Raw genomic sequence first — 23,669 nt, 5'->3', positions numbered from 1 at the left:
AAAGAAAGAGCGTTTAGCTCAAAATGATTTGGACTTGCTGACCCGGCATCGGAGTTAGCGCGGACTTGTGCCTGGGAAAGCCATGACGTGCACGACAGACTCGATTCTCAGCCTGCATCGACTTTCGGGCCCTCTGCTTTCACCACCATCTGGGAACAACAGACAAACACACCTGAACATATCCATGCATCAGACTTCCATTGTTGAGGCTAGAGACGGCCAACAGTGGTCATCAAAAACGCAGCAACATCGAACTTCATAAAGGCCCTAGACGACCAGATTCGCATGTCTCTCGTGTACTACCTGTCGCGGTCCTGGCCTCGAGCTATCCCCAATGTCTTGATGAGAGGATTCACAAAATGATTTGCCCCATCGCGGTCTTGCAAGTTATATGTCAGAGAGTCAAATGGTATAGACGAGGCCGGGGTGTAAGAGGCAAGCATCGGAGTTAAGCCAAGGGTCCAAGTGTAGATCGGATGATCTGTGCTTTCCAGATGCGGGCAGGCGCGCGCGATCGCGACACCAACTCTAAAGCTATCACGTTGTCGATTGGGTAATCATGTAAACTCAACAATTCTTGGACGAGTCGTCTGCTTCTCTTTTCTCTTCTCCCATTTCAGATTCTTAGGATTGACCCAAATCAAAACACAGCAATGGCAGCAGCAACATCAACATCAGAAAGAGTGGTCGACTCGGCCAAGGTGTGGACTACACTGATCACAAACACCAACTACCTCTCGGGCTTGTTGACGCTGGACTACTCGCTGAAGGCCGCTGGCAGCAAGTACCCTCTCGTCGCTCTCTATACCGATACCTTCCCTCCCGAGGGCCATGCTGCTCTCAAGGCTCGCGGCATTCCTTCCAAGCGCATTCCCTACCTCCTGCCTACCATGTCCAAGGACTACAGCAACGACCCTCGTTTCTACGATTGCTGGAGCAAGCTCACTCCCTTCGGTCTGGTCGAGTATGAGCGTGTCGTCCAACTTGACAGCGACATGCTCATCCTCAAGAACATGGACGAGCTGATGGACATCCCTCTTGACAGTGCTGAGCTCGCCGGTCGCGGTGACCGCGTCTTCGCAGCAAGTCACGCCTGTGTCTGCAATCCCTTGAAGAAGCCTCATTACCCCAAGGAGTGGGTACCCGCCAACTGTGCTTTTACCACTCAACACGACAACCCCGACGAGGCTCAGAAGACTGGTGCTTCTCCCCTTGCAGGCCTCGCCATGCCCAATGGAGGTCTCCAGGTCGTCGTACCTAGCACCGAGGTCTACAACCTGATCCAGGAGGGTCTGCAGTCATCCGTGACTGCTTCTTACGAGTTTGCCGATCAATCCATGCTCAGCGACCTCTTCCCCGGTCGATGGGTCGCCCTGCCCTACATCTACAATGCCCTCAAGACCTTGCGCTGGAGCGGTGTGCACGACGCTATCTGGAGGGATGATGAAGTCAAGAACGCCCACATCCTTCTCAGCCCCAAGCCTTGGGACGAGGTGGGCGCCGACAAGGGCAAGAACGATGAGACACACAAATGGTGGTGGAATTACAACGATCGCCGCCAAGCAGAAGAGAAGAGCAGGAATATTGATGATGGCTTCTAAGCGCTCCATCTTTGAGCTAGATGACAAAAGAACTTTGGACGATATTTGATACCCAAAATGTTGAAACATCACATACACTATAATTAAACATACCATCACGAATCAAGGACACTCTGGAACAGACTCCAAACTATACCCATCATGTCTCACTGACAGCCGCAGACCCTTCGACCCATGCTTTGAGATCCTCGTTGAATCCTTTGTAATTCTTCTCGGTGTTCTTCATGGCCCCGAGCTGCTTTGCTAACCAGCTCTTACCCATCGTCCATCCAAAGAGTCCGAGAAAGTCCTCTTCCTGTATAAACAACGTTTTATTCTCATCCGACCCGACCGGCTCAAATCGGAATGCATGGTCACCCGCAAACAGCCCGAAGAGATTACCTCTCCAGCAGAACTTGCGAGGTGTGTTTTCCTGATTGAAACAAGCGACTTCATTAGCTGTGAAGCTCTCGAATCACAACATGTTGGATAATCAGGCTTACCAGGACGATAGGGTTGAAGTTGACTTTGCCCTTGTTGAGGGAAACATGCATGATGTCTCCAGCGATCAGGTCTTTTACAATCTTGCCTTCTGGAGCTGCGAGTTTGTGGACATAGCTATTTGGCGCATATTTTGAGATTTGCTCAAAGTCGAGAAACTTGTTGTACAACAGTCAACATATATTTTCGCTTCTTTCGGATATTCGCATGCGAGATTGGTTTGGAGAGTACGGGTTATTCACCTTTTCTCTCACGACGGCAGGTGGAGCAGCTATCTCGATGCTTGTGTACACTTTTGGCATGATTGCTGTATGCTTGGCGTCTGGCAGCGTGAATGCTGAGAACTTGTCTTGTCACTCGACCGCCGCGTGGGGAATTACTCGTTACTTTATATATACAGGAGAATCGAATCAAGCTTTTGATCCTTCTTCTCCTGTGCTAGGGAGACCTTTGCTGCGCGAAGGATCTCTCACCGCTTGGTAAGCACTTGAGACCAGCCAATCTCCACAAGATACAACAAGCTACCCCTCCCAGTAAACGAGTCGATTTGCCAACACATGTGTTTTCTTATCTTGAGGCGTCCATCACGCGATATGGCTGTATCGCGACATGCTTACTTGCTTCTCCAGAAACTACGACAGTATGTCTGAGCATTGATGATGAATCCTAATTATTTCCGCAGGGTTGACTTGACTGACTTACAGCACGATCTGCGGTTTGACACTTCAACACTGATCAAATAGCTATGGAGTTCTGTCAATTAAGGTACATTTTAATACCCGATCAGATGACTTCCAGTGACCGAAGCTCGAACGATCATACTATGCTCCAAGCACAGTCGTTCAAACTCGAGTTGCTAACGACCAGGTCTTTGATCGTCTTCGCAAAACACCAACCACCTCTAGATTGTCTTGGACTTCGCAGTCTCACATGCTTTGTTCATTGTCAAACACTTCGAGGTACAGTCGTGCACACCAAAAATCGAAGAGCTTGTTATCTTTGCCCTCGAAACTTCTTCTTTCTTGTCGAGTACTGAATGTCAACCCAGCACAATCGCCCTTTGTTGGGTTCTTTGTTTCATTGTCGGGTATAAAAGACCTTCAATGTCTCATATAAGCTTCGAGGACATGAGGCGTTCGGTGAGAAGTAGTAACTGATATGTCCGTAAAAGTCTGTTATGAACTCGACTTCTCGCTCATCCTCAACCAAGCAGAACAGAACAACCTACTACCCGACCTTCCTGACTCCCAACACCGAAACAAAAGAAGAACCTCTCGGCGAAAGAATCAGAATGCCCATTTCTATCCCTTGCGCTCTCTGTGGCTCAAATTTAAGTGGTGGCACCTTCCACTACCAAAAACACATGACTCAATCCCATTGGGCTGGAACCGGTGTCTTGCCTCTACCTTCCATCTACACATCCCCCAGCACCTGCCCTACCCCTTCTTTTCCTTATACCAACAACAGTGTTGTTTACTCTACCTCCACCAACAGCAGCACTGCTTCTACAATCCAAGTTTTGGATTGGCCTTCTACTGTACAACACACAACTAACCCTATCACTGCCCTATACCCCTTCCTAAACTTCCGCCGCTTGGGTCCAGAAAACTTCAGATATCTCTGTCGATCCTTTTGTTGGATTTCTCGGTCGGGGTCAACATGCTTGGCCTCCTGTTGCTGTATCGCCTTGTTCTTCAAGTACCTCCAGTTCTTTCGATGGTCCTTGTGAACGAGCTCTTGCTGGTAAACTTGCTCGTCGCATCACTCCTTCGTTGAAGCGCAAGAGAAGTGATTCTGATTATTTGGATGAAAGGGCTTCGAAGACTGCAAGTGGGTTTACGTGATGATTCTAATGTTTGGACCGGTAAATCTTGTCTTATCCTACACCGGTAGACCATCTCGATCTTGATTCGTTTGGGTCATGTAACAATATAAAACAGAATACGACTTGATCTTCATCCCTGGTTGGATGAATTTCGAATTCACCTTGTGCTTTTGCTCGTTTGTTCGTTGTGATTCGATTGTGTGATTTTGTGGTTTTTATGATGAGGTCTTGGGGTGAACTCGACTTCTTCTCTTTCTTTCATATAAGAGTCTCTGTTGGTGTGGTTCTGGTACATCATGTCAACGAAACTTAGCTTGTCTAGATGGAAGTGAGATCGAAATCGCATATCAAGAGGTTTGTGATTCGCAACTTCGAGCACTTAAGCTGAACAAAACATGTCGAGGAGGAAAGATCGCTGAAAGTCAGGGCTGTCATTCCAGCCAAACTAGATGGTTGGGGCTATGTGCCTTAGGAGTCGTGTTGTCCGGTGCCATTTAGGGGCATCAACCTCATGAACAAGATGTTGTAGGAAAGAAGGTACGTAAAAACATCAGGCCAGTGCCTTCCAGGAAATGGGCCTCCCTCACTGTTGTGAACGGTGCTAATCATCATCGTCAGCTGGACTGAGAGGCCGTACCGGGAGCCCGGACATCCTGGATCACTGACCTCGTCTCTCCCATAATCTAGCCTCCCTCAAAGCATCCGCACGAACACAATCTATCATGCGTTCTTATAGCCCTCCTGGCCTTTGCAGCCTGCAACCACTTATGAAATCTCCACCATCCCTTCGGGTTGGCAAGGCACATATGCTTCGAATCTTGAAACATGTTCCAATCACATTCGCAATAGTGCCGTCCAGAACCTCTGTGCAGCTGGGTAAATGCCGCCACAGTACAGCATGCTCTCTTGATTCTCTCTTTGTCTTGATATACATTATCAGATCTCCTTGGCTGAAAGTTGCAGGTGAAGAAGATATCCGGTGTTGTCGCTTTCTCGTCGCGGCTTATTCCAAAGGAGACATTTACGTGGCTAGGGGTTCTCGTTCCGAAGCGGCGGGACCAGATGGATACGCAGGGATGGTTGTGATGGACCCAGTCTTCGTACTCGAGGTCCGTAGTCGGCGAATGGTTGACTTCGATGGCAGATTTTTTGGATACAAACGTTTGGGGATTTGGACTGTGGAGTGACTCATAAGAAGGAGGGTGCTCGGAGTCCAGACTGATGTTCTTTTGCGACATGATGAAAGTCTTTGGGTAAGTCCTGAACAAAACTTTGGGTAAGTTGATGTGATTCAGACTTCAAAGATGACGACCGCAGACAGTAGTATTCTTCTGTCGGCAGACGATAGATTCAGGGATGTCGATGAGGTTGAAAGTTGCAGCAGAGGAGGTGACTAGGCAGCGGACCAATCATTCGTGAGTCAGTATCGCATGGCAAGCACATGTCTAAGAGGTGACATTAAAATGATGTCAGCAAACTTCTTGCGTCCTGAGTAAGCTGGACTTGCTAGATGTTCGGACATGCAGTCTCTCTTGTTGCTAGAAAGGTGGACTGACCAGCATGGGAAGATGAGTTGGCGAATATCAGCTCGAATGTTGGCAATCTGTTGGCAACGAATACAAGCCTCCCGCAAAGTCGACGGTGTTGTTCTGTCCAATTGATGTGACTCGCTTGTCCCAAGACACGCGCAGATACAGTTTCGACCAGTCGTTAGCCAGAGATCGAGCGCCTAGCTATAATCACAAATGCGAGGGGCAATACACCCTTCACGATCGCGCCTACCCGATCACAACCTCACGGCCGAATTCTGCTCTCGGAGTCTCCTGTCCGCTCGACTCGCTCGACTTACTTACCTCTTGCAATAATGCGATCATCGCCATCGCCCTAGGGATTAGAGCATGTCAAAGAGAAGAATAAGAAGTGATTGCAAGCAAGTGCCGTGTTCGAAATGACACCAGTAGGGGAAAAGGATGGGGTACAGATTTCGAGTGAAGAACAGCAAGCTGCGCCCGAGGTTAGACACTATTTGCAAAGCCACTTACACATCAAATCAATGCTGAAGTACCATCCAGCTTTCTGACACACGGAAAACTTTGTATGCGTCGAAAGGCAAGATGATAGGCCTCGGCGTGTCTGGTCTGGTGGAGTTGTCCGAAGAGGGATATGCAATCAAATCGCCATGGCCCCCTGGATCAGAAGATAGCCTGAGCGACATGAGATTCGAAGCCAAGGTCTACAACCATCTAGGCTCTCACCCTCGCCTCATCAAGGTCATAGACTGGGATGCTGAAGAGTGTTGCTTAACCATGGAAAACATGTCCAATGGCACTCTGAAAGATTACCTCGAGAAAAGCAACGCATGCCTTTCCGAACCGCAACGTCGGCGATGGATCCTGCACGCAGTGGAGGGACTCGCGTATCTTCATACGAAAGGTGTCATCCACTACGACTTCAAGCCGAAGAGTGTTCTCCTCGACGAGAACTTGGAGGCAAAGATTGCTGATTTTGGATGTTCGGCGTTCAATGGGTTGAAACCCACTGCCGGTGCTGATTTACGATACACACCTCCCAAAGGGGGCAACATCAGCAGTGGCGTATAACTCGATATCTTTGCATTCGGGAGCACGATTTATGCCATTCTGACCGGAAAAGATCCGTTTGTTGGAGATGCGATTATCCTGATATTTTGGAGGATGTGGAGATTGACAAGATTGTGAGAGATTGTTGGAAAGGGGCATATACTTCGGTCGAGGAGGTAAAAAGGAATGTCGATAGCTTCAGTCAACGGATTGCGTCTGTCACGGTTCTATGACCAACAGATGTCCGGCCTGCTGAAGATTGAAGCTGGATTGATGCATAGGCACATTTCATACCGCTGCTCAAAAGACAGAGCAGCCAGTCCTCTATCCAAGCCGAGCTGGAAGCTACCTAGTCAGCAGGGGTCGTAACGAGTCTTTTGAGCCATACTACCTACTCCGAAATTGTCACTCTAGACGAAGCGCTCATCCATGAGCAATGCTTAGCCCCTGTTAGGGTAGATAAACGCCCGTATCTTCGGACTGCATTGGACTCCCACCAAGAGCAAAATATACAGCACTCCAACAACAAGAGTCTCTCTGCAGGCATGTACATACGGCTCGCGATAGCACACCTTGATCGCATCAAAGACGAAAGCATTCGCTGCCGCCAATGTGCACACAAGCAAGAAGGCAGGACTTCCCAGACTGAGACCGATGCCGAAGCCAAGATGATGCATGTAGGCGTATATGTACGGATCTGGATGAGAGCTGTACTCACAGACGAAAAAGAATGCCAACAATGTGCCGAAAGCGACGAGGTCGTGCATGCTGGGATTTCGGTATCGAAAGCAGGATTGGCGCGGCCGTGGCTAAGAAAGAGCATCGGAGGCGTAAGATGAAGATATGTTTTCTAGGTCGGTAATAATTGCCAAGTTATCCTGAAATGAAACATTGTTGGGTGATACTATCTGGAGTCGTTTGGCAACACAGCTCGATATACTAAGGATACCTAAGTTCAAGCGAATCTTAGTAGGGCTTTGCTCGGTCCTATCTCCAATACGAGATATGGCATGATTCGGAGTGCAACGGTCAAGCTGCTCGACCGGATGTATTCTCCTTCATCACAGGTCGAGCTTCAATAGACCTGCACAACCTGGGGACACTAGAATCTGAAAGCCAGCAAGCATCGATGTGGTGCGTCGAGATGGAATCAGGCGTCACGCCATTCTGCCTCATACGGTGTCCGAATGTATTTAGACGCCTATTGACTGAACTCTTCGAACGTGCAAATGTTTGATCGATTTTGGTAATAATCTTACTGTAACTGCCCTCCAAGCAAACCCTACCTACGCCTTGGAAGGATCAGAAGTACAAGCGCCAGAAGGACAATATCCATGACTACAGGCAAATTCGCAAAGCCCACTATACTGAGCCACATTCTGACCAGCGACTGGGAATCCAAGAGTGTTTGACGCAGCTGGAGGGTTAATCTGACTACCTCTCTGAGTGCAAGTGCAAGCATTGCTGGGACAGAATCCATAGTTGCAAGAGAAACTGCAGAGGCCTGCCAAGTTTCCACTGCCAGTGCCAGCAGTGCAGAAAGAGCCATCTCCATTTTGTGCCTTTGAAGGATCGGAAGTGCAGGCACCTGAGGGGCAGTAGCCATGGCTGCAGGTGAACTCGCAAAGACCGCTGTAGAGAGCGACGTCTTGGCCAGCGACAGGGAAGCCAAGAGTGTTGCTGGAGGCAGGAGGAGTGACTTGACGGCCTCTCTGTGTACACGTACATGCATTTGTAGGGCAGAAGCCGTAGTTACAGGAGAAGCTGCAGAGACCAGCTAGGTTCCCATTTCCGGTACCGGCGATGCAGTAAGAACCGCTGCTGCTAGTAGGCGTGGATGCGGGAGCGGAAGTGGGTGCGGTGGTAGAGGTCTTCAAGGTGGAGGACACCTTGCTGCTGGCAGAAGTGCTGACTCCACTACCACCTGATCCAGAGGTTCCGGCAGTGGCGCTACCAACCCAGGCATTCCAATTCTCGATACCATTAGCACAAGTGTCGGTGATGGACAGCCCATTCATTTGGGCAATAGTGTTTCCGTTTCTGGAGATCTTGACTGTCACAACGCCGCGTCCGTTGAAGGGAACACTACCGTGATAGATTCCTGAGCCACCGCTTGGGACGTTTTCCCAAGTTCCGGTCTGAGTTGTGCCGCCGATAATGACGGTCACATCGGCGGTGGATGTGAGCAGTGCAGAGTAGAAAACCTTGTCTTGAGCCAATTGTGCAGGAGGATATTCCTGTTGTCCTTGACTCGCTGTGTTGCCAGTAGTGCCTCCGCTAGAACATGCTGATCCCGGTGTGAGTCTGTACCAAGAAACTAGTCCTTCTGTTGAGATCGAGGCCTTGCCGCTCTTGTACATATCAATGACGTAAGGAAGGAACAAACGCCATCCATCATGGGGCATGTTAGACGCATAATTGAAAGGAGCTCTGCCGGCATCAGCACCGAACAACCCGAATTGTCGGGTGTCCAAGTCAGCAATGTAATGTGACTCCCCCCAGTCATTCCATGTCAGAATTTCGACAAAGTCTGGTTGTATGGACATGACCTGCTGCCAGCGATCATACCACATGTCATCACCTCGCCACAACCAGTTCTTACTATAGCCAGGCAGATTTGTGTAGAACCACGGCGACACTGGCATCATGTAAGGCTTACCGGCGAGAGCATTTTTGTAACTGACATCGGGCTGCGTGGTCATATCGTTGGGGCCCACTGGCCATGCTTCCCAGCTGAACAGACCGTCCGCGACGCCACGATTGATAGCACCCTGAGCGCCGAGCGAAGACCAATCCGGGATGAAGAAGCATCCTGTTTGCGACTTGATTGTGGTCCGATCGCCAGAATTTCCGGGACCCTCGAAGGTAGACACGAATGCCTTTCCATTGTATTGATAGTATGCGCCATTTCCTTTGTACTGATTGATGAGGTCGATGACAACTTGCTGAGAGAATGCACCTTGAGCAGCATAGTCGAATGAAAAGAAGAGTTTGAATCCAAGAGTATTGGCTGCTGAAAATGCGTTCGCGAGTTGGGCACCATATCGGCCATCATTTGCTATGTTCAGGGCAAACGCATCAATGTGCGCTGACTGGGCTGAGCGGATGTCCTTTTGCCAGTCGGCTGTACTATATGAAGGGGTAAGAGTGGCCACATTGCCGACCTGGGGGTAGAGTTAGCACCTATCAGGTGATCAGTTCATGTGTGGCTTACTATGTAGTGAGCAAAAACTGCTTTTGCTTGCACATGACATGCGCTCATGAGAGCGACCAAAACTGGAAGTAGCAACATATTGTCCAAGAAGATTCCCGGTACTCAACTGTGATAGAAGGGTGGAAGAGGGACTGCTCCTCCTTATACGTCAAGCTCATCAGAAGTGAAGCTAAAGTCGGCACACCGTCATAGCAGGCTTCGCTTGGTGAACGCAGGCAAGCCAAAACACTACCTTGAGAAACCCGTTGACCTAAAAGTTCACTCCTGCATATAGAAAGCTCTCCATCCTATAGATCAACATAAATACTTCGCTTCGATTCTCCTATATGCTGGATATGTGGATCATTGGCATATACGACCACGAAGGATCAATAGACATGACCTAGCAAAAGCCAATATTGAAATCGCCAGGTCGAAACTTCAGCCACGACGTGTGGGTAGGCGCTCCTTCTGGTTTTGATGCATGAAGCAGTCGGCATACGATGTACCTGCAGTCGAGGCGGCATTGTGCCTCGGAAGGCGTTGACGACGGCAGGAACGAATTGCCTGATCCAGCGACGTTCAGTCTGCTGACTTGTCACACGCGCATGAAGCCATCACGGTGGTAGGAAGATGGGAGCAGCCATGTTATTGACGGCCATCAATGTGATTGACAGAAGAGGAAGCTCGGTTGTATGTATGTGAATGCAGACGGCAGAGGTACGAGAATTAGACCTTGACGCGAAGGACAGGGTTCAACTTGGTGCGGCGTGGGCTTGGCAGCTTCATGCACTATTTGACAAACAAAACAAAGATAATTATTTGGCCTTCACGCCCATCACAATCAGTTACTGGTATGGAAATAAAGTATGAGAGGATGTGCACGGGGGACACAAGATGAAAAAGGAAAGCTGGGTAAGATGTTATTTCTCCAAAGTGTGTAAGTCTGTTTCATCGACTTGATTCGAGCAGAGACGACCGTGAAGCCCAACTATTATGAAGACGAATCTACGTTCCTTCCTCTTCAATTGGGTGGCTGATCGGTAACCGATTTCTGCTCCTGGACCAGCACGTATTAGCTGCTCTCAGCTCTCAACAGACAGACTTAATCCCGATCAAGGCCCTTCTCCTTGATATCAATCCCCTATGTCCCCTCCTTTCCTCCCTTGGTCCAATAGAGCACCAGACTCGTATGAGTCTCATGAGAGATTGATCGCAATAGAACCAGGATGCTCGTGCATCAAATGAATGTGTTCAGCGAACTTCTCCGATCACTTCTTGTCGACCTCGTCGCGTTGAGCAGTATCGCCCTTGCCAGTAGGCTTGCGTACATAAATGTTGACAGTCATGCTCGACATGCCAGGAATCATGTTGCTGTCGTGGAAGGTCTCACTAGTAGAGACGTTGAAGTTCTTGACCAGTTCTGCGATAGATGAATCTGTGTCGGACTTTTCGGCGGTGCCTTCCTCCTGCTGCTGAGCCTTCTTGGCTTTCTTGCTGGCCTTTCTCTTTTCGTTCTGCTTGCGGTTCTTGGCTGTCTTGCGCTCGATCTCGGCTTCGGTCGGTGCACGCTCGCTCTGCCGAACGTCTTCTGCGGTGTCGGTAGCTGACTGCTGCTCGGGTTTGATGTTTTTGCCCATCCAGGGTGTCGATTTGCGGGCTTCGCTGTAGCGGAAAGGAGAGAACTCGTTGCCGAATGCCTGGAAATCCAGTCTGCGGTTGAAGACCATGCCGCTGTTGACCTGCGCAGGATTAGTAAATTTCGGGACGGATTGCATCAAGGAGATCATGAGCGTACCAGTTTGCGAGCTTTGTCCTCCCATGCCTTTCTGAGAGGGCTGTAGTCCATGACTCTCTCGGGATAAGTGTCGAACTCTGCGATCTGGTCGCCGAAGTCAAGGTTGCGGTAGATCTGTCTCATGTCGTTCTTGTAACCAGCAGGGGTCTTGAGCAAGCCGGTAGACGGGGCAGATGCCTCTTGCTTTGAGACGAGCTTGGAAAGCAGCAGGCCACGAATCTCCCTGTCCAGCTTGTTGATGGCGCCGGGATTGACAACAGCTGCGACGGCACGCTCAAACACGTACGCATGAGCAATAGCAAGACGGATGTCCTGTCTTTTCGTAAGCAGCAGGTTCGTTCGAAAGGTGAGCCAGGAATTTATTACCTCAGCATGTCTCCAGTCGTTGGCGAGGATTCCATAGCCAGCGAGATAACAGCTCATGTCGAAGGTATCGAGTGGTCCGACGTTGAAAATCATACTGAGCTTCTCTACAGCCTGCGATTTGCGTCTCTGTTCGTAGACGGCAGGCATGTGTCCCTTTCCTCTGCCACCGACAAGATCATAAACCATGCGTGCAATCTTCTGGCGGTCCTCTTCGAACAGCTCTGGCGATTTTTTGTACGCCTCTATCTGCTGTTCTAGAGACAGTCTCGGTTCCATGTTGTCGTGTGTAAGTGGTGCGATGTAAATCTCGAAGATCTTGACTTGATGTTGTAACGAGATTGGAAGGTAGAGAAGGAAATCCGCTTGATGAAGTAAGCTGAAAGCGGAGGTGGAAGCAACGATGGAAGTTGAGTGATAGTGAAAGTGTTGGAAGTATGAAAGAGAGTAGCTCACTACACAATAGAATTTCGCCGAATGAGAGGTGTTCGTTAAGCACTGTATGTGAATGCTGTGGTGCTACGATGGTACTTCACTCGGCCAGAGGATCAGATCTGGAGTACGAAAGGCGCACGATCTCTTTCACTTGGGTGTGCGATCCAAGTTTTACCCACCTTCTAGACTGTCACTTCTGTGTGTTCGAATGTCACTGCTCATCAACACAATAATGACGAACACGCCATTGGGACAAGACCTCGCGCGGAGGGAGAATTCATCCATCCTGCATAATATTGAGGCAGCACCTTGCCCTCCCCGTATGCTGAACTTTGTCACGCGCATGCTGTAGAAATGCAGAATGTTTTTGAGATCAGTGCAGCCTTCCACTGAGAAGCGCCAATTTTCACACTCTCAGTGGAGGGCTGCACTGGTCTTAAAAACACTGTGCATTCCTTCAGCCCGGATGACCTTAGTCACGATCGCGAGAGGTGGCTAAGAGTGACAAAACCTAGCACACGAGGAGGTCATACTCGTTCATGGTTGGTTCTCTGTCTGGTTCGGAGGCAGGGCGATACTGTTGCAGGTATTTGATGAGAAGTGAAGTCGGACTGCGAAGCTTTGGACCATGAGCAGATGACCAACATGTCGCCGAAGCAAGCACCTTCTTTTACCTCACCTGATCCCCTCGTAACTTCCTCACCAGACTCAATCCCCTTTCCAAAAGTCTCGAAGAACCACCGACATATAGCAACCAACATTCCTGCACCGTTAACCCACACGAGCTCCTAGGAGATTGGAAGTCACCAAGTTCCCAAAGCCAAGCAAATCGTACAACACAAAAAAAAGGACCGATAGGATCAAAGGAGTCATGGGATCTCACATGCCATTTCATGTACATCATACGAGTGGAAAAGCAGGGGCGGGTTCGGGCTTTGCTCTTTTGTCGTGGAGAGAGAGTGGAGAATCAGATGTGGAGATTTTTTCTGCCTGTAAGAGGGCAAAGCGGTGAGGCATCGGGAAGGATGTCGGTGACTGGTGATGACCCTGCTTTTCTGATGCATATCCTTGTTGATATATGCACATCATTTTGCTTGCATGATTGATCAATTGACAACTCTTGGTACGCGTCGCAAACTTGCAGAAAAGCGTGCGTGTGTTCGGACCTCAAGAAGTGCCAGCCATCGTGAGTTCTGCAGCGCCCTCTCCACATCGAAAAACTCCAGCAATCAACCGCTGTCTAGCGATGCCAAATGTCGATTCCGATTCGAATCGCATCCTTGCCGAAAGAAAGCGTCAAGTGTGTCATGCAAGTTTTCGTGTTTTGTTTGACGCTCGGAGGAAAAGTGATCGGGCAGAACACCGAATAGCCTTTGATTGGATCGGGAGTTTTCTAACGACGGGTGGTAGTTTTTTGGCTCCTCCCCCAGCCACCTGAGTGGCAGATTGTGATTGCTTTGATGCAAACGCAAACTCAACAGTCGTTGTATGAGGATTGAAAGCGGGTATCAGAAACAACGGCTGGGAATTGATGGTGTTTTTGGATATGGATGACAGGTCAAAAGGCACCCACCGACTTTGATCGCTTGAACTTTTTCTTATGGCTTGATGTTGTGCTCGCAAAGGGTGCCGAGGTCGAGAAGTATTGTAGCCGAGTTCGTCGGCTTCGTGGTAATAGATGCGGGACAGATCGTCGACGAAGGCGAGCAAGTCTGCTGGGAATGCCAGTCTTGTGACAGCTTTGATGCGATCTTGAAGCTGTGACGGTGATTAGGTTTTGATCGGATAGGAAGCATTGAAAAGGTACTTACCTCGGCAGTAGGAGAACACGATGAAGTAGGAAAACACGATGAAGTAGGAGAATTGCACGAAGTTGGTTGGATTTGAGGAAGTGGAAGGGCAATCAAGATATGATGGTAAAATAGCAATTCTATGCATTCTATGCGTGGTATCATGTATGAGAATCTATCTCTAATAAACAGAAAAAAGCAAATGTGGTATCTCTATAAAAAGGGGGGGTATAAGTTTTTTCCTCTTGCGCAAAACCCAATGTCCAGGAAGCGGCCAGGCTTCTGTTGTTGCGCATCTAGTGGTCGTGAAAAACACACAAGGTCATTAAGAAAAGAAAGAGAGTCGTAGATGTCTCGTTCTTTATGCCATCTGGCCGCCGCCGTTGTAGGCGACGTCCTCCTCCTTCTCGCCGTAACGAGCATCCTTCATTTGACCAGCCTCATCATCAGAAGACTGGAAGCCATACTCGCGAGCCTTTGCATCGATCTCGGCAGCGTCGAGCTTGGGGAGTTCCTTTGCTGCGGTGACGTAGGACATCTTCTCGAGGTAGCCCTTGGCGAAAATAAGATCGATTTCTTCGAGAGAACGACCACCTAAGATATTTTGTTAGCTCTTGAAGCTTTCTATGCATTAAAAGACTTAGCGTACTAGTTTCAGGGTACAGGCAGTAGATAACAGGGAAGAACAGAGCGTTCAAAATGGCGAAGAAAAGGTAGGTACCCCAGCTGATGCTGTCAATGAGCACCGGGGTGATCATAACGATGAAGAAGTTCCAGCACCAGTTAGAGACGGTAGACAGGGCGTTGGCCTTGGCACGAGTCTTGAGAGGGTTGACCTCGGCAGGGTACAACCAAGGCAGAGGGAGCCAGGTGGCACCGAAGAAGGCAATGTAAGTGAAGAGACCGACAGCGGCACCCTTGGCAGAGTTCGAATCGCCAGGGATCAGGCATGCGAAGACAAGAACCATGGACAAGCATTGGCCGACGGTACCCCAGAGGAAGAGCTTACGGCGACCGACACGCTCAACGAGGAACCAGGAAGTGGTGGCGAAAATGGAGTAAACGACCATATTGATACCTCCGAGCAAAAGCGACAGGTTCTTGGTGGTACCGATGGAGTCACGGAAGAGTACAGGGAAGTAGTAGATGACGGCATTGCAGCCAGAAAGCTGTTGCATGAACTGCGATCCAGCTCCGAGCATCATACGGCGGAAATGCTGAGTCTTGCCACCAGTGAAGAGAACCGAGATAGGAGTGGATTCGCCGAAACCGCCAGCCATCTTGATGGAGTCGAGAATAATGCCGGCCTCAAGCTTGACCTCAGCATCGTCAACGGGCTTGGCCTGGAGGGCTGCCAAAATGACAGTGGCTTCATCTTGTCGGTCGTGCGAAAGCAGCCATCTAGGCGACTCGGGCAATCTTGTGGTGATACCGAGAACGATGAGAGCGAAGAAGCACTGGAAAGCGATGGGGAAACGCCAGACCAGGTCGTGAGGTCCGTATGTGCACCCGTAGTCGATCCAGTAAGCGATAAGCGTGCCGATGGCGACGTTACCACCCTCGATACAGATGACCTTGCCTCTGTTGTGGGCCTTGGAGCATTCGGCTTGGTATGTAGGGATGGTCGATGTGTTGATACCGTTTCCGAGCTGGATATGAATTAGTACTGAATTCTGATAAATGTCTTGTCTCGACTTACACCTGTGATGAATCGACCAACGATGAATTGTGCGGTACTTCCTGAACTTGTGCCAACGCAGGCAACCTGGATGACGACACCAATGATCATGACAGTAGCACCGATGAAAATAGCCTTGCGGCGACCGAGCTTGTCACCAAGCGTAAGAATGAAGATAGCACCGAAAAGACAGCCGACAGCGTAGATGGAAACAATGAAACCTTGCCAGTTACTGCCCCAGCCAGCTTCGGGGAAGTCTTCGAGGAAAGCGTCGGATTCGATGATACCAGACATGACACCCTGGTCATAACCGAAGAGAAGGAAATCGGTAGTGGCGACGGCGGTAATGAGCATCTGAAGTTGTCTGCCAGAGGTGCCCCAGTAAGTGGGAACACCCTCTGAGTTGGTTGAAACAGTCATCTTTCCGGTATTGTCTAGCAGTACAGGAAAACAGATCGTCTCAAAAAGGGACCGAGATGAAAAGCAATGCTTGCGGAGTTGTGGAGGTCCTACCCTGGGGAGGGACCCATTTATATATCTACACTACGAGTTGAAAACTCAAGCACCCAAACACAGCATCGATGACGGACAAAACAGCCGTTGCGGAGAGAATGTGGATGGTGGGTCTTGAGGGCCCACTGTCATTTTCGCAACCAGCGCCGCCGAGAGGTTGAATCCACCGTGAAACATGTCGGGCAAAGATCTTCGAGGGAATAAGACGTCGTTGAGAGAGAGCAAGTCCGGCGCAAGAGTCGCAAGCCCTGCACTAGTGCCTGCATCTGCTTGGCGATGAGCACATGGCGTTTTTCTAACGACTTGGCACCAACACAACAATAGACAAGTTGAGTCTTGCCGGTGGCCAACGAACGCAGAGTCCGTGAGCTCGTATGAATTTTCTATCTAGGGTCTTGAAAAGTGTGTAAAAAGCCAAGTTGGGAAGAGAATTTACCGGAGGATGATGTCACATACCGCCATTTCTTCCGAAAATAAGCTCCTGTTCATGGCGGGTGAAAGCTTTGGTGGCTTCGACGCTTGAGTCAAGCATAATTGAGTACATGGCGTGGGTGGCGTGTCTGTGGTTTCAAGGATAGATTTGGGGACGACTTTGAGGGCAAGTGCACGCATCTGTTAGTCAAGCTCCGTGGGAGAAGATGAATTGCGATTCAGCATCGGGACGAGATGTTGGTCGTCGGTGTGCGCTCGGCCGAGGCGAATTAATGTAACGGATTGGCAATCTCTTCGGTTACAGATGTTTGTCACTGGTGGGAGTTTGTACCGAGAGAAAAAACTGGATCCGAAGGTCGTGTTGAATTGCAAGATAACGCCCTAAACCAGGATGAAGGATTGATTTTCGCGAGAGTTGCTGCAATGTTTTGGGGATCGTCATTGAGCTTGCAAAGGTAAATGGTAAAGACCGGTTATTGAAAGCCGTAACCGATTGATCGTCTAGGATATGCCTCTGACATCTCGTGGAGGCACATGGAGGTAGCGCGGAGCATGTGGAGGTATCAGGTCTTCTCAACCTGTCACAAACCACTTTTCATCTTCCGGCTGTCAGGGATCATCGTTCATGGCGGGTTCTGCTATGCTTCGAGAAATACAGATGTTTGATGTTGCTTGTGCTGATAGCGATCGGCAAACGTCGGGTGTTGAACCGGACTTGCAAGACGGTGCAGGCCGCGGGTGCACATAATTGTAGGTGCATCGAGTTGGTGAAGTGATCATTTCTAAGCGTGACCCTATGTGCTTTGCGGTCAGACATCGTGTCGGTGTTAGGGCATAGTAATGTCGGAGGAAATTGCAGCCTTGAAACTGCCCAGAGTCGGATGGAGACCTTGCCAAGTTGACAAGAGTCAAGAGTGGACTTCTGTCGCATCCTACGGTGAAGAGATGAAAGCGGTATGGAATCGGTCCCAGGAGGCACATACCGAATTTGCCGACAAAGCATCCGAGAATATACTACGCAACTCGCTGGCGCAGTGAGGTTGCGTAGGATTACTTGCGGAGCCCCCGGGCCCCGCTCCCCACGACTCCACAGATACCGGCACCATTGTCCCGGATCAGGCAGAAGGACACGGCAACCCTACGCATGACCTGGGGACGGCTGAATCCTGATCGGTCTGTTCTCGGTGAGAACCCCAGCATATTCTCCTGCACTCCATGTCTGATAATAGTATTTAGCGGTTTGATTTATGCTCCTGCCAGACGTGCGTGTAGGAGGTACGATCAGGAGATGGGCCAATCTCCGCGGCATCAATGGAAGGTACGGATATGTCATGCTGTACCGGCCGCAGAGTCAAGGGGTGTTGCCTAACTCAACCTTTCAATCAGCAGGGACTTGTAGGACATCGAAGTCTTCCTAAGGGACAGCTCAAGTAGCTTAAGTATGGCGAGACGTGCTTTGACAATGATCCTCGTTCCCAAGAACGAACTACACGTGCTGGATGATGCCGCCGACAACCCTGATGTTTGCTTGTCGATCATCTGTCAGATCTAATAACTGACAATGACTTGCGGAAAAAGCATCCTTGATCTGAGCAACCGCTGGAGATCAGAAGCAGGAACAGTGATCGGGTATGCAGCTTGCCAATCAGGCCAGATACGATATGCCGTGTGGAATTGTATAATATTTGATGTCGATGGCGGGCTCTTTGCTCATCGGAGAGACAGCCTGGAATCTTGAGTGGGAAGCTGTGTTGGTCTACGGAGTACTTTTTCTGATTCCTATTATCCCTCAACGCACTGTTCATGTGCTGGGAGGCCATGGTCAAGGAAGTGCTTGGGCAATGACAGATGGCAAAAGTACTGGGGATATAGGTTGAAATTGGCAGAGAGGGCAGGATAAAACAGCAAACTTACCTCCTGCTTTGGCTCACATCTCTAGCGACTTACAACTTATAACACCAGGTGTCCGTGCAACAGAGAAAGAAAGCTCACAGGAGAGTCGAGGCACAGATATTGCCGATATTGTTGGTTGCACATAAGACAAAATTTCTGAGAAGCATTCGCGATTAGAAGTCACCTCGACTAGCCTTTTGAGCACTCGCAGTCAGCGTATGTTTCACGTCATCTGTCAAAGTCGTGAATGTGGTGAATGGTAGAGGAGAGAGACGTCAAAAGAAGGTCTGGAGGCGTGAGGAGAAGCAGCCGCGATCCGGCAAGGCTCGTGCTTGGTGTTGGCGCGCCTGCCCCGCGATGACGGAGAGTTTCAGCGGGCGAGAGCTGTCTGTCGCGTGCAATCAACAACGACTTGCTGCAATTACGGAGCTGTCAAGTCGCCGAGGGAAACCCTCCATTCGCAAGTGAAGGATATGGCAGGATCGCCTGATCAGCTGCTGCAATGGCTGTATAGCGTTCTCCTGAATGTATCGAGACTCGCCCAACTCCCAACAACGACCAGTGAACTGACATAACCAGGAATACCATGATGCACAACGCGCCTATAGTGATAGTGTCGCCGCCCTATCAGCTTATCCCTCCTTGTCGCCACGAACTGATGTCTATACGTATAATACCGGCCAGCCAGCGCTGTTATTACGACTGTCAGGCACACTCCCTGTCAACTTTCGCGGCACAGTCTACAGATTCCCCGTGACGATATGGCTACCGCATGCCTATCCTGCAGACCCTGAGGGTATCATGGTGTTTGTGATACCAGGTGATGGCATGGCCATTCGACCGGGCCAGCACGTCAGTGTTGACGGACGAGTCTACCATCCCTATCTACGCGACTGGTCTGTCAATCAGCGCCCGAATATCATCGACTTCCTTCGTCTCCTTCAAGATGTCTTTGCCCGAGAACCTCCGGTCGTTGCAAGGCCACCTCAACAACCACAGCATGGTCAGCCTCGGTCTCCAATGCAGCGCCCACCACCTCCACCGAAAGAGCAGCCTCGACCTATACAATCTCAGCCTGTAGAAATGCCTGCTGGGAACCCACCTCCAAGACCTCCGAAGCCTGGTGAGCAGAATCACTCTGCTTCGCCTGCCCAATATCGTAACGATGGACCTCCTCTGCCCCCTTTGCCTCACGAACGAGGTCAACAGTCTCCGCAGTTGCGACAGGGCAATGGTTATGAGACACCACAAGCTCAGCGATACTCCAAGGCCCCTCCGCTGCCGCATCAGCTGCAGCAAGAATACAGGCAGAGTCCAGTCTCACCTCTGACTCCAAATACACACACACCTACCCAGAGATACGCGCAGCCGCCGCCATTGCCTCCGCCGCAGCAGCATCAGCAACAACAAATACCCATGCGTCCTGCCCAGCAGCAATATCCTCAGCAATATCAACAACATCCACAACAACAACACTACCAGCAGGCGCCCCTGAACATGCATCCTCAACAACAATACCCACCACAACATGCACCTCAACATGCACCTTACCAACAGCCACCGCCCCAAAAACCTGCGCCAGCCCAAGACCTCCTTAGTGACCCCTTCGACGTCAGCATATCAACAACAACCTCTCACTCCGCCCCTCCTATCCCTCCAAACCCGGAAAAAGAACACCTCCTCCACCTCCTCTCCCAATCTCTCGTCTCCCAAATCCATCAGAAAGTAAATCAAACCACTTCTGCTCTGGCACCTCTACACGCTCAATCCATCGCCCTCCAAGAAGCGCATTCGCGACTCAACTCTGAATTGTCACAACTCACAGCTTTGGACAACACCCTCGCCAGCAACGAACATATCCTCCATCAAGCACTTTCATCTTGCGACCGCGTCATCGCCGAATCAAAAAGCACACCACAACCACCCATCGATGATGTGCTTGTCGCTCCCACCGTTGCCGCAACTCAACTTTGGAATCTCCAAGCCGACGAAGCTGCCATCAGAGAAGCATTGTGGTGTTTACAGCGCGCTGTGGGAGCTGGAAGGGTGAGTTCAGAGACATTCATTAAAATGACGAGGGGTTTGGCTAGAGAGTTGTTCTTGAAGATGGCGTTGAGTAGGAAATTGGCGAGGGGGTTGGGGTTGGATGTTGGAGAGAGTAGGGCTGGGATGGGTGGGGAGGATGGGTATGGGTACTAGTGATGATGCAGGAAATGGGAGAGATGGCTTGAGATAGCTTACGACCTGTTGAAGGAATATATCTCCTTTTTCTTCCTTTAGTATCTTCAAGACTTGTGTCACTTCGACTTTCCTGATCACGGCGACACGCTGTTGTGCAACTGTCAAGATGCAAGATTGTTTTCAGCGACAGTCCGTCGTCCAGTGAGAGCAATACTCGACATCATCTCCTTGGGCCCAGTGGCAGTTTCGAAACCCATCATGCATTGTGACAGCTGTTTGAACGACTATCCGCTCAAGTCGTCACTGCCACTTTTCCGCCATACGCGAGGGATGTGTGTTTTGGCTTCCTGATTCTATAATCTACGTCATTAATTTCTTCCTCATCACTGCTATTCCTGCAAGTGCCGCGTTGATTGTGGCAGATGTATACCATCCTCCCTAACAAGCGGAATTCAAAACATGAATTTGCATTTTACACCACGACAACAATATTTATTATGCCAAGTCAGCATCAAACACTTCAAGAGTATCCATCGAAGTCAGTTATGAGTGATCAAAGTATATAAAAATGATCGGTTGTGACATTATCATCGATTTTATGTTGAAAATGGTTGATAAGGGCGTCACCCTGACACTCAACCTCCCCCAGCCACCAGAATAATCTTGTAGTCTGGGACAATCGGAAAGGCGGGACATCGAAATCCACCCTTTAGATTTTTCGTTGGCGTGGGAAAGCAGTCATATCTCAACAGATGGCGGTTAGAAGTCGCAAGCCTTGTATCGTTATAATTATGTATCATCTCTTCCCTTTCCTTTCCATGCTGTCTAAATCACTACTTCCAATTCCGCCGGGTCCTTCTTGACCTTTCTTCGCTCCAATAGCTTTTACCAACCTTCTGAACCCTTCTGCCAACACTTCATCTTCCTGTGCGTAGATGATTCTAAACCACCCTATCTCTTCAGTCTGTAAGAGCGTTCCTTGCGTGAGATAGATTTTCTCGTTTTCCATTTTCGCTACTAGTGCGTTTTCTGCTTCTTTTCCATCTGGATGGGTGGAGAGGTCAAGGTAGGGACGGAGGTTTATCTGTGTTTCATCAGTATTTGGTTGAGAGATAGGAATAACAGAATAAGGAGGGGGATGGATGAGGGGAAAGGCCTACCCAAAGGAAGAATCCAGCATTAGCACCATGGGCATATTCGATGACGTATTCTTCAAGCACAGTTCTGCATTTCTCATTCCTCTCTTTAAGGACACTTTGGCTTTTGGTGAAGAACTCATCCAACCATTCTGTATCTTCAAGCATCTCAGCAGCGAAGAGTTGGTTCAAGGGTCCGGACCAAGAGAATTGCGTGATGGCGGAGATTGTATCCATCAATGCAGTGTTGCGCGAGTAAATACAACCGAGACGTAATCCACCAGCTGCAAAATCCTTGGAGAATCCGTAGACGACATGGAGATAGTTGGGAGAGATGTAAGGGGTACTGTCAAAGGAGAGTACGGAGGTGAATTGAACAGCGGCTGGGTCGGAGTTGTCAAAGACGGAGAGAGCATAGACTTCATCTGACAAGAGGTGAAGGCGATGCTTTTGACATAATTGCATCAAAGCTTTGATCGTTTCTAGAGGATAGCATCGGCCGAGAGGATTGTGTGGGTTACAGAGAAGAAGAGCACGAACGTTTGTGCCTTCTGCTCTGGCTCTGAGGAGGGCTGTTTCGTATGCTTCGACTATCTCGGCAGAGAATTGGTCGATGCCATCGCTGGGCACGAAAACACATTTGATTCTGGACTTGTCAGTCTCTGCATGAGCTCAAGCGAGGTGTGGAAATTAAAGCGTACTTCGCTTTCGCCCCGAAATCGGCAATGAAGGCTTGATAACAAGGTCTGGATATCAAAATACCATCACCTTCTTCCCCCATCGCATAGCCGAACAACTCACAGAGTGATGTGATGCCGTTTGCGAATACCAAATCTTCGGGTTGGACTGTAGAGACAGGGTGGAAGTATTTGTTCATGTGATCGGCCATTGCTATGCGTAGGCGCTTGCTTCCCCATGGTCCTTCGCCGTAGGTGAATGTCTTTGAGGATGTACGGATCTTACGGTTGGCGAAGTCTGATACGTCTTTTGTCATGATGTGCTGGAATAATGTGTGAGTGGTTTTGGTGGAGGTGTAGTGCGATGTTGACTTACATTCTCAGCTGTGCCCATGTCGACGATGCCACCGGGATTGTCTCTGGCATCGTAAAGGTCGGACAGGAGTGGCTGCAGACGAGCCTTTAAACTGGTCTGAGCGATCGCTCTGCCGCGCTCTGAGATTGTACCTTCCATGCCTGACATGTTAAGAGAACCAATGTCGAGCAGAGACGAGAGAATGGATGCTCTAGCTCTAGAAGAAGTAGACGAAGAACATGACGAAAGATGGAGATTAAGTTAAGGTTGGATGGGGAGATGTGAGAGTTCTGCTGTGGCTGATTCTGATGGATGCTGAAGTTCATAATTGTGATGAATACCTGAGGGTATATATACATACCTCGCGCCTTACGACTGATCAGTACCTGAAGAGATACAGGCAACAACGTACGGTATCGGCATGCATGAAGCGAGGTGAATCATACAGGGCGTCGACGGCTGCAGAAGTGAGCCGCTGATTGGCATACCCCTCAACTATATAGGTTAGTATAGCCGTGAAGGTTGTTTCGGTCAATAGAATAATAGTCCGGGCGGGTTATAGAAGAATAGACCGCAGCTGTAAACATAGGCTCCCATTTGCGGTATCGCAGAACACAATCGGCTTGCTGCTGCTGCCATGTTTATGGGAAATAAAGCAGGCGGCGGTGTCAATGTTTGGCAATCGCAGCTGATAGGCTAATTAGGATAGATACCTATCAGCTGAACAGGCAGAAGAATAA

The 23,669-nt window shown here is 49.6% G+C and overlaps 10 protein-coding genes across 10 annotated transcripts; 3 read left to right on the top strand and 7 right to left on the bottom strand.

Annotated features, from left to right (window-relative positions):
• The first annotated feature begins 375 nt into the window (after nucleotides 1–375).
• M438DRAFT_342578 (glycosyl transferase) lies at nucleotides 376–1,740 on the top strand. The gene has a single exon (XM_029904793.1). It carries the CDS (start codon nucleotides 654–656, stop codon nucleotides 1,599–1,601), a length of 948 nt encoding a protein of 315 aa, XP_029763576.1. The 5' UTR covers nucleotides 376–653; the 3' UTR covers nucleotides 1,602–1,740.
• M438DRAFT_311935 (uncharacterized protein) lies at nucleotides 1,700–2,383 on the bottom strand (the record flags this gene model as incomplete). The annotated part of the gene is made up of 3 exons (XM_029902499.1): nucleotides 1,700–2,013; nucleotides 2,084–2,239; nucleotides 2,324–2,383. 3 exons carry the CDS (start codon nucleotides 2,381–2,383, stop codon nucleotides 1,741–1,743), a joined length of 489 nt encoding a protein of 162 aa, XP_029763575.1. The 3' UTR covers nucleotides 1,700–1,740.
• Nucleotides 2,384–4,254: 1,871 nt separating this feature from the next.
• Nucleotides 4,255–5,432, bottom strand: M438DRAFT_342576 (uncharacterized protein). The gene has a single exon (XM_029904792.1). The coding sequence runs from the start codon at nucleotides 5,142–5,144 to the stop codon at nucleotides 4,590–4,592; it is 555 nt and encodes a 184-aa protein (XP_029763574.1). The 5' UTR covers nucleotides 5,145–5,432; the 3' UTR covers nucleotides 4,255–4,589.
• Nucleotides 5,433–5,738: 306 nt separating this feature from the next.
• Nucleotides 5,739–6,958, top strand: M438DRAFT_342574 (kinase-like protein). The gene has a single exon (XM_029904791.1). It carries the CDS (start codon nucleotides 6,021–6,023, stop codon nucleotides 6,504–6,506), a length of 486 nt encoding a protein of 161 aa, XP_029763573.1. The 5' UTR covers nucleotides 5,739–6,020; the 3' UTR covers nucleotides 6,507–6,958.
• A 1,414-nt stretch (nucleotides 6,959–8,372) lies between these two features.
• Nucleotides 8,373–9,834, bottom strand: M438DRAFT_289907 (glycoside hydrolase; the record flags this gene model as incomplete). Its single annotated transcript, XM_029901696.1, has 2 exons — nucleotides 9,700–9,834; nucleotides 8,373–9,649 (listed from the first exon to the last, which is right to left on the bottom strand). Coding segments are annotated over exons 1-2 (1,353 nt in total), but the record flags the coding sequence as incomplete, so codon positions are not given.
• Nucleotides 9,835–10,949: 1,115 nt separating this feature from the next.
• On the bottom strand, nucleotides 10,950–12,118 carry M438DRAFT_352231 (uncharacterized protein; the record flags this gene model as incomplete). The annotated part of the gene is made up of 3 exons (XM_029906780.1): nucleotides 10,950–11,420; nucleotides 11,477–11,788; nucleotides 11,843–12,118. The coding sequence occupies 3 exons, from the start codon at nucleotides 12,116–12,118 to the stop codon at nucleotides 10,950–10,952; spliced, it is 1,059 nt and encodes a 352-aa protein (XP_029763571.1).
• Nucleotides 12,119–14,180: 2,062 nt separating this feature from the next.
• On the bottom strand, nucleotides 14,181–16,235 carry M438DRAFT_402815 (general substrate transporter). Its single transcript, XM_029909618.1, has 3 exons — nucleotides 15,764–16,235; nucleotides 14,714–15,713; nucleotides 14,181–14,658 (listed from the first exon to the last, which is right to left on the bottom strand). The coding sequence occupies exons 1-3, from the start codon at nucleotides 16,160–16,162 to the stop codon at nucleotides 14,426–14,428; spliced, it is 1,632 nt and encodes a 543-aa protein (XP_029763570.1). The 5' UTR covers nucleotides 16,163–16,235; the 3' UTR covers nucleotides 14,181–14,425.
• Nucleotides 16,236–17,636: 1,401 nt separating this feature from the next.
• Nucleotides 17,637–18,138, bottom strand: M438DRAFT_342567 (uncharacterized protein). The gene is made up of 3 exons (XM_029904790.1): nucleotides 18,077–18,138; nucleotides 17,924–18,005; nucleotides 17,637–17,871 (listed from the first exon to the last, which is right to left on the bottom strand). The coding sequence occupies exons 1-3, from the start codon at nucleotides 18,089–18,091 to the stop codon at nucleotides 17,738–17,740; spliced, it is 231 nt and encodes a 76-aa protein (XP_029763569.1). The 5' UTR covers nucleotides 18,092–18,138; the 3' UTR covers nucleotides 17,637–17,737.
• Nucleotides 18,139–18,985: 847 nt separating this feature from the next.
• Nucleotides 18,986–21,080, top strand: M438DRAFT_289899 (UEV-domain-containing protein). Its single transcript, XM_029901695.1, has 2 exons — nucleotides 18,986–19,107; nucleotides 19,160–21,080. Exons 1-2 carry the CDS (start codon nucleotides 19,054–19,056, stop codon nucleotides 20,777–20,779), a joined length of 1,674 nt encoding a protein of 557 aa, XP_029763568.1. The 5' UTR covers nucleotides 18,986–19,053; the 3' UTR covers nucleotides 20,780–21,080.
• A 477-nt stretch (nucleotides 21,081–21,557) lies between these two features.
• Nucleotides 21,558–23,097, bottom strand: M438DRAFT_352228 (PLP-dependent transferase; the record flags this gene model as incomplete). Its single annotated transcript, XM_029906779.1, has 4 exons — nucleotides 21,558–21,845; nucleotides 21,922–22,543; nucleotides 22,599–22,897; nucleotides 22,951–23,097. The coding sequence occupies 4 exons, from the start codon at nucleotides 23,095–23,097 to the stop codon at nucleotides 21,558–21,560; spliced, it is 1,356 nt and encodes a 451-aa protein (XP_029763567.1).
• Nucleotides 23,098–23,669: the final 572 nt, after the last annotated feature.

The sequence above is a fragment of the Aureobasidium pullulans genome, assembly GCF_000721785.1.
Source record: "Aureobasidium pullulans EXF-150 unplaced genomic scaffold scaffold_3, whole genome shotgun sequence".
Lineage (NCBI taxonomy): Eukaryota > Fungi > Ascomycota > Dothideomycetes > Dothideales > Saccotheciaceae > Aureobasidium > Aureobasidium pullulans.
The sequence above is the reverse complement of the archived record's forward strand: the minus strand, read 5'-3'. Positions and strand labels throughout refer to the sequence as shown.

Bases quoted from the DNA above. Each gene is read 5' to 3' on its own strand.
- M438DRAFT_342576 (XM_029904792.1), bottom strand. From the start codon at position 5,144: ATGTCGCAAAAGAACATCAGTCTGGACTCCGAGCACCCTCCTTCTTAT.
- M438DRAFT_342574 (XM_029904791.1), top strand. From the start codon at position 6,021: ATGATAGGCCTCGGCGTGTCTGGTCTGGTGGAGTTGTCCGAAGAGGGA.
- M438DRAFT_402815 (XM_029909618.1), bottom strand. From the start codon at position 16,162: ATGACTGTTTCAACCAACTCAGAGGGTGTTCCCACTTACTGGGGCACC. The intron at 15,714-15,763 runs GTAAGTCGAGAC...ATTCATATCCAG, and splicing joins TTGGTCGATTCATCACAGGT to CTCGGAAACGGTATCAACAC. The intron at 14,659-14,713 runs GTACGCTAAGTC...AAAATATCTTAG, and splicing joins CTGCCTGTACCCTGAAACTA to GTGGTCGTTCTCTCGAAGAA.
- M438DRAFT_342567 (XM_029904790.1), bottom strand. The intron at 17,872-17,923 runs CTAAATACTATT...TGGGGTTCTCAC, and splicing joins CAGGAGCATAAATCAAACCG to CGAGAACAGACCGATCAGGA.
- M438DRAFT_289899 (XM_029901695.1), top strand. From the start codon at position 19,054: ATGGCAGGATCGCCTGATCAGCTGCTGCAATGGCTGTATAGCGTTCTC. The intron at 19,108-19,159 runs GTATCGAGACTC...TGACATAACCAG, and splicing joins TGTATAGCGTTCTCCTGAAT to GAATACCATGATGCACAACG.
- M438DRAFT_342578 (XM_029904793.1), top strand. From the start codon at position 654: ATGGCAGCAGCAACATCAACATCAGAAAGAGTGGTCGACTCGGCCAAG.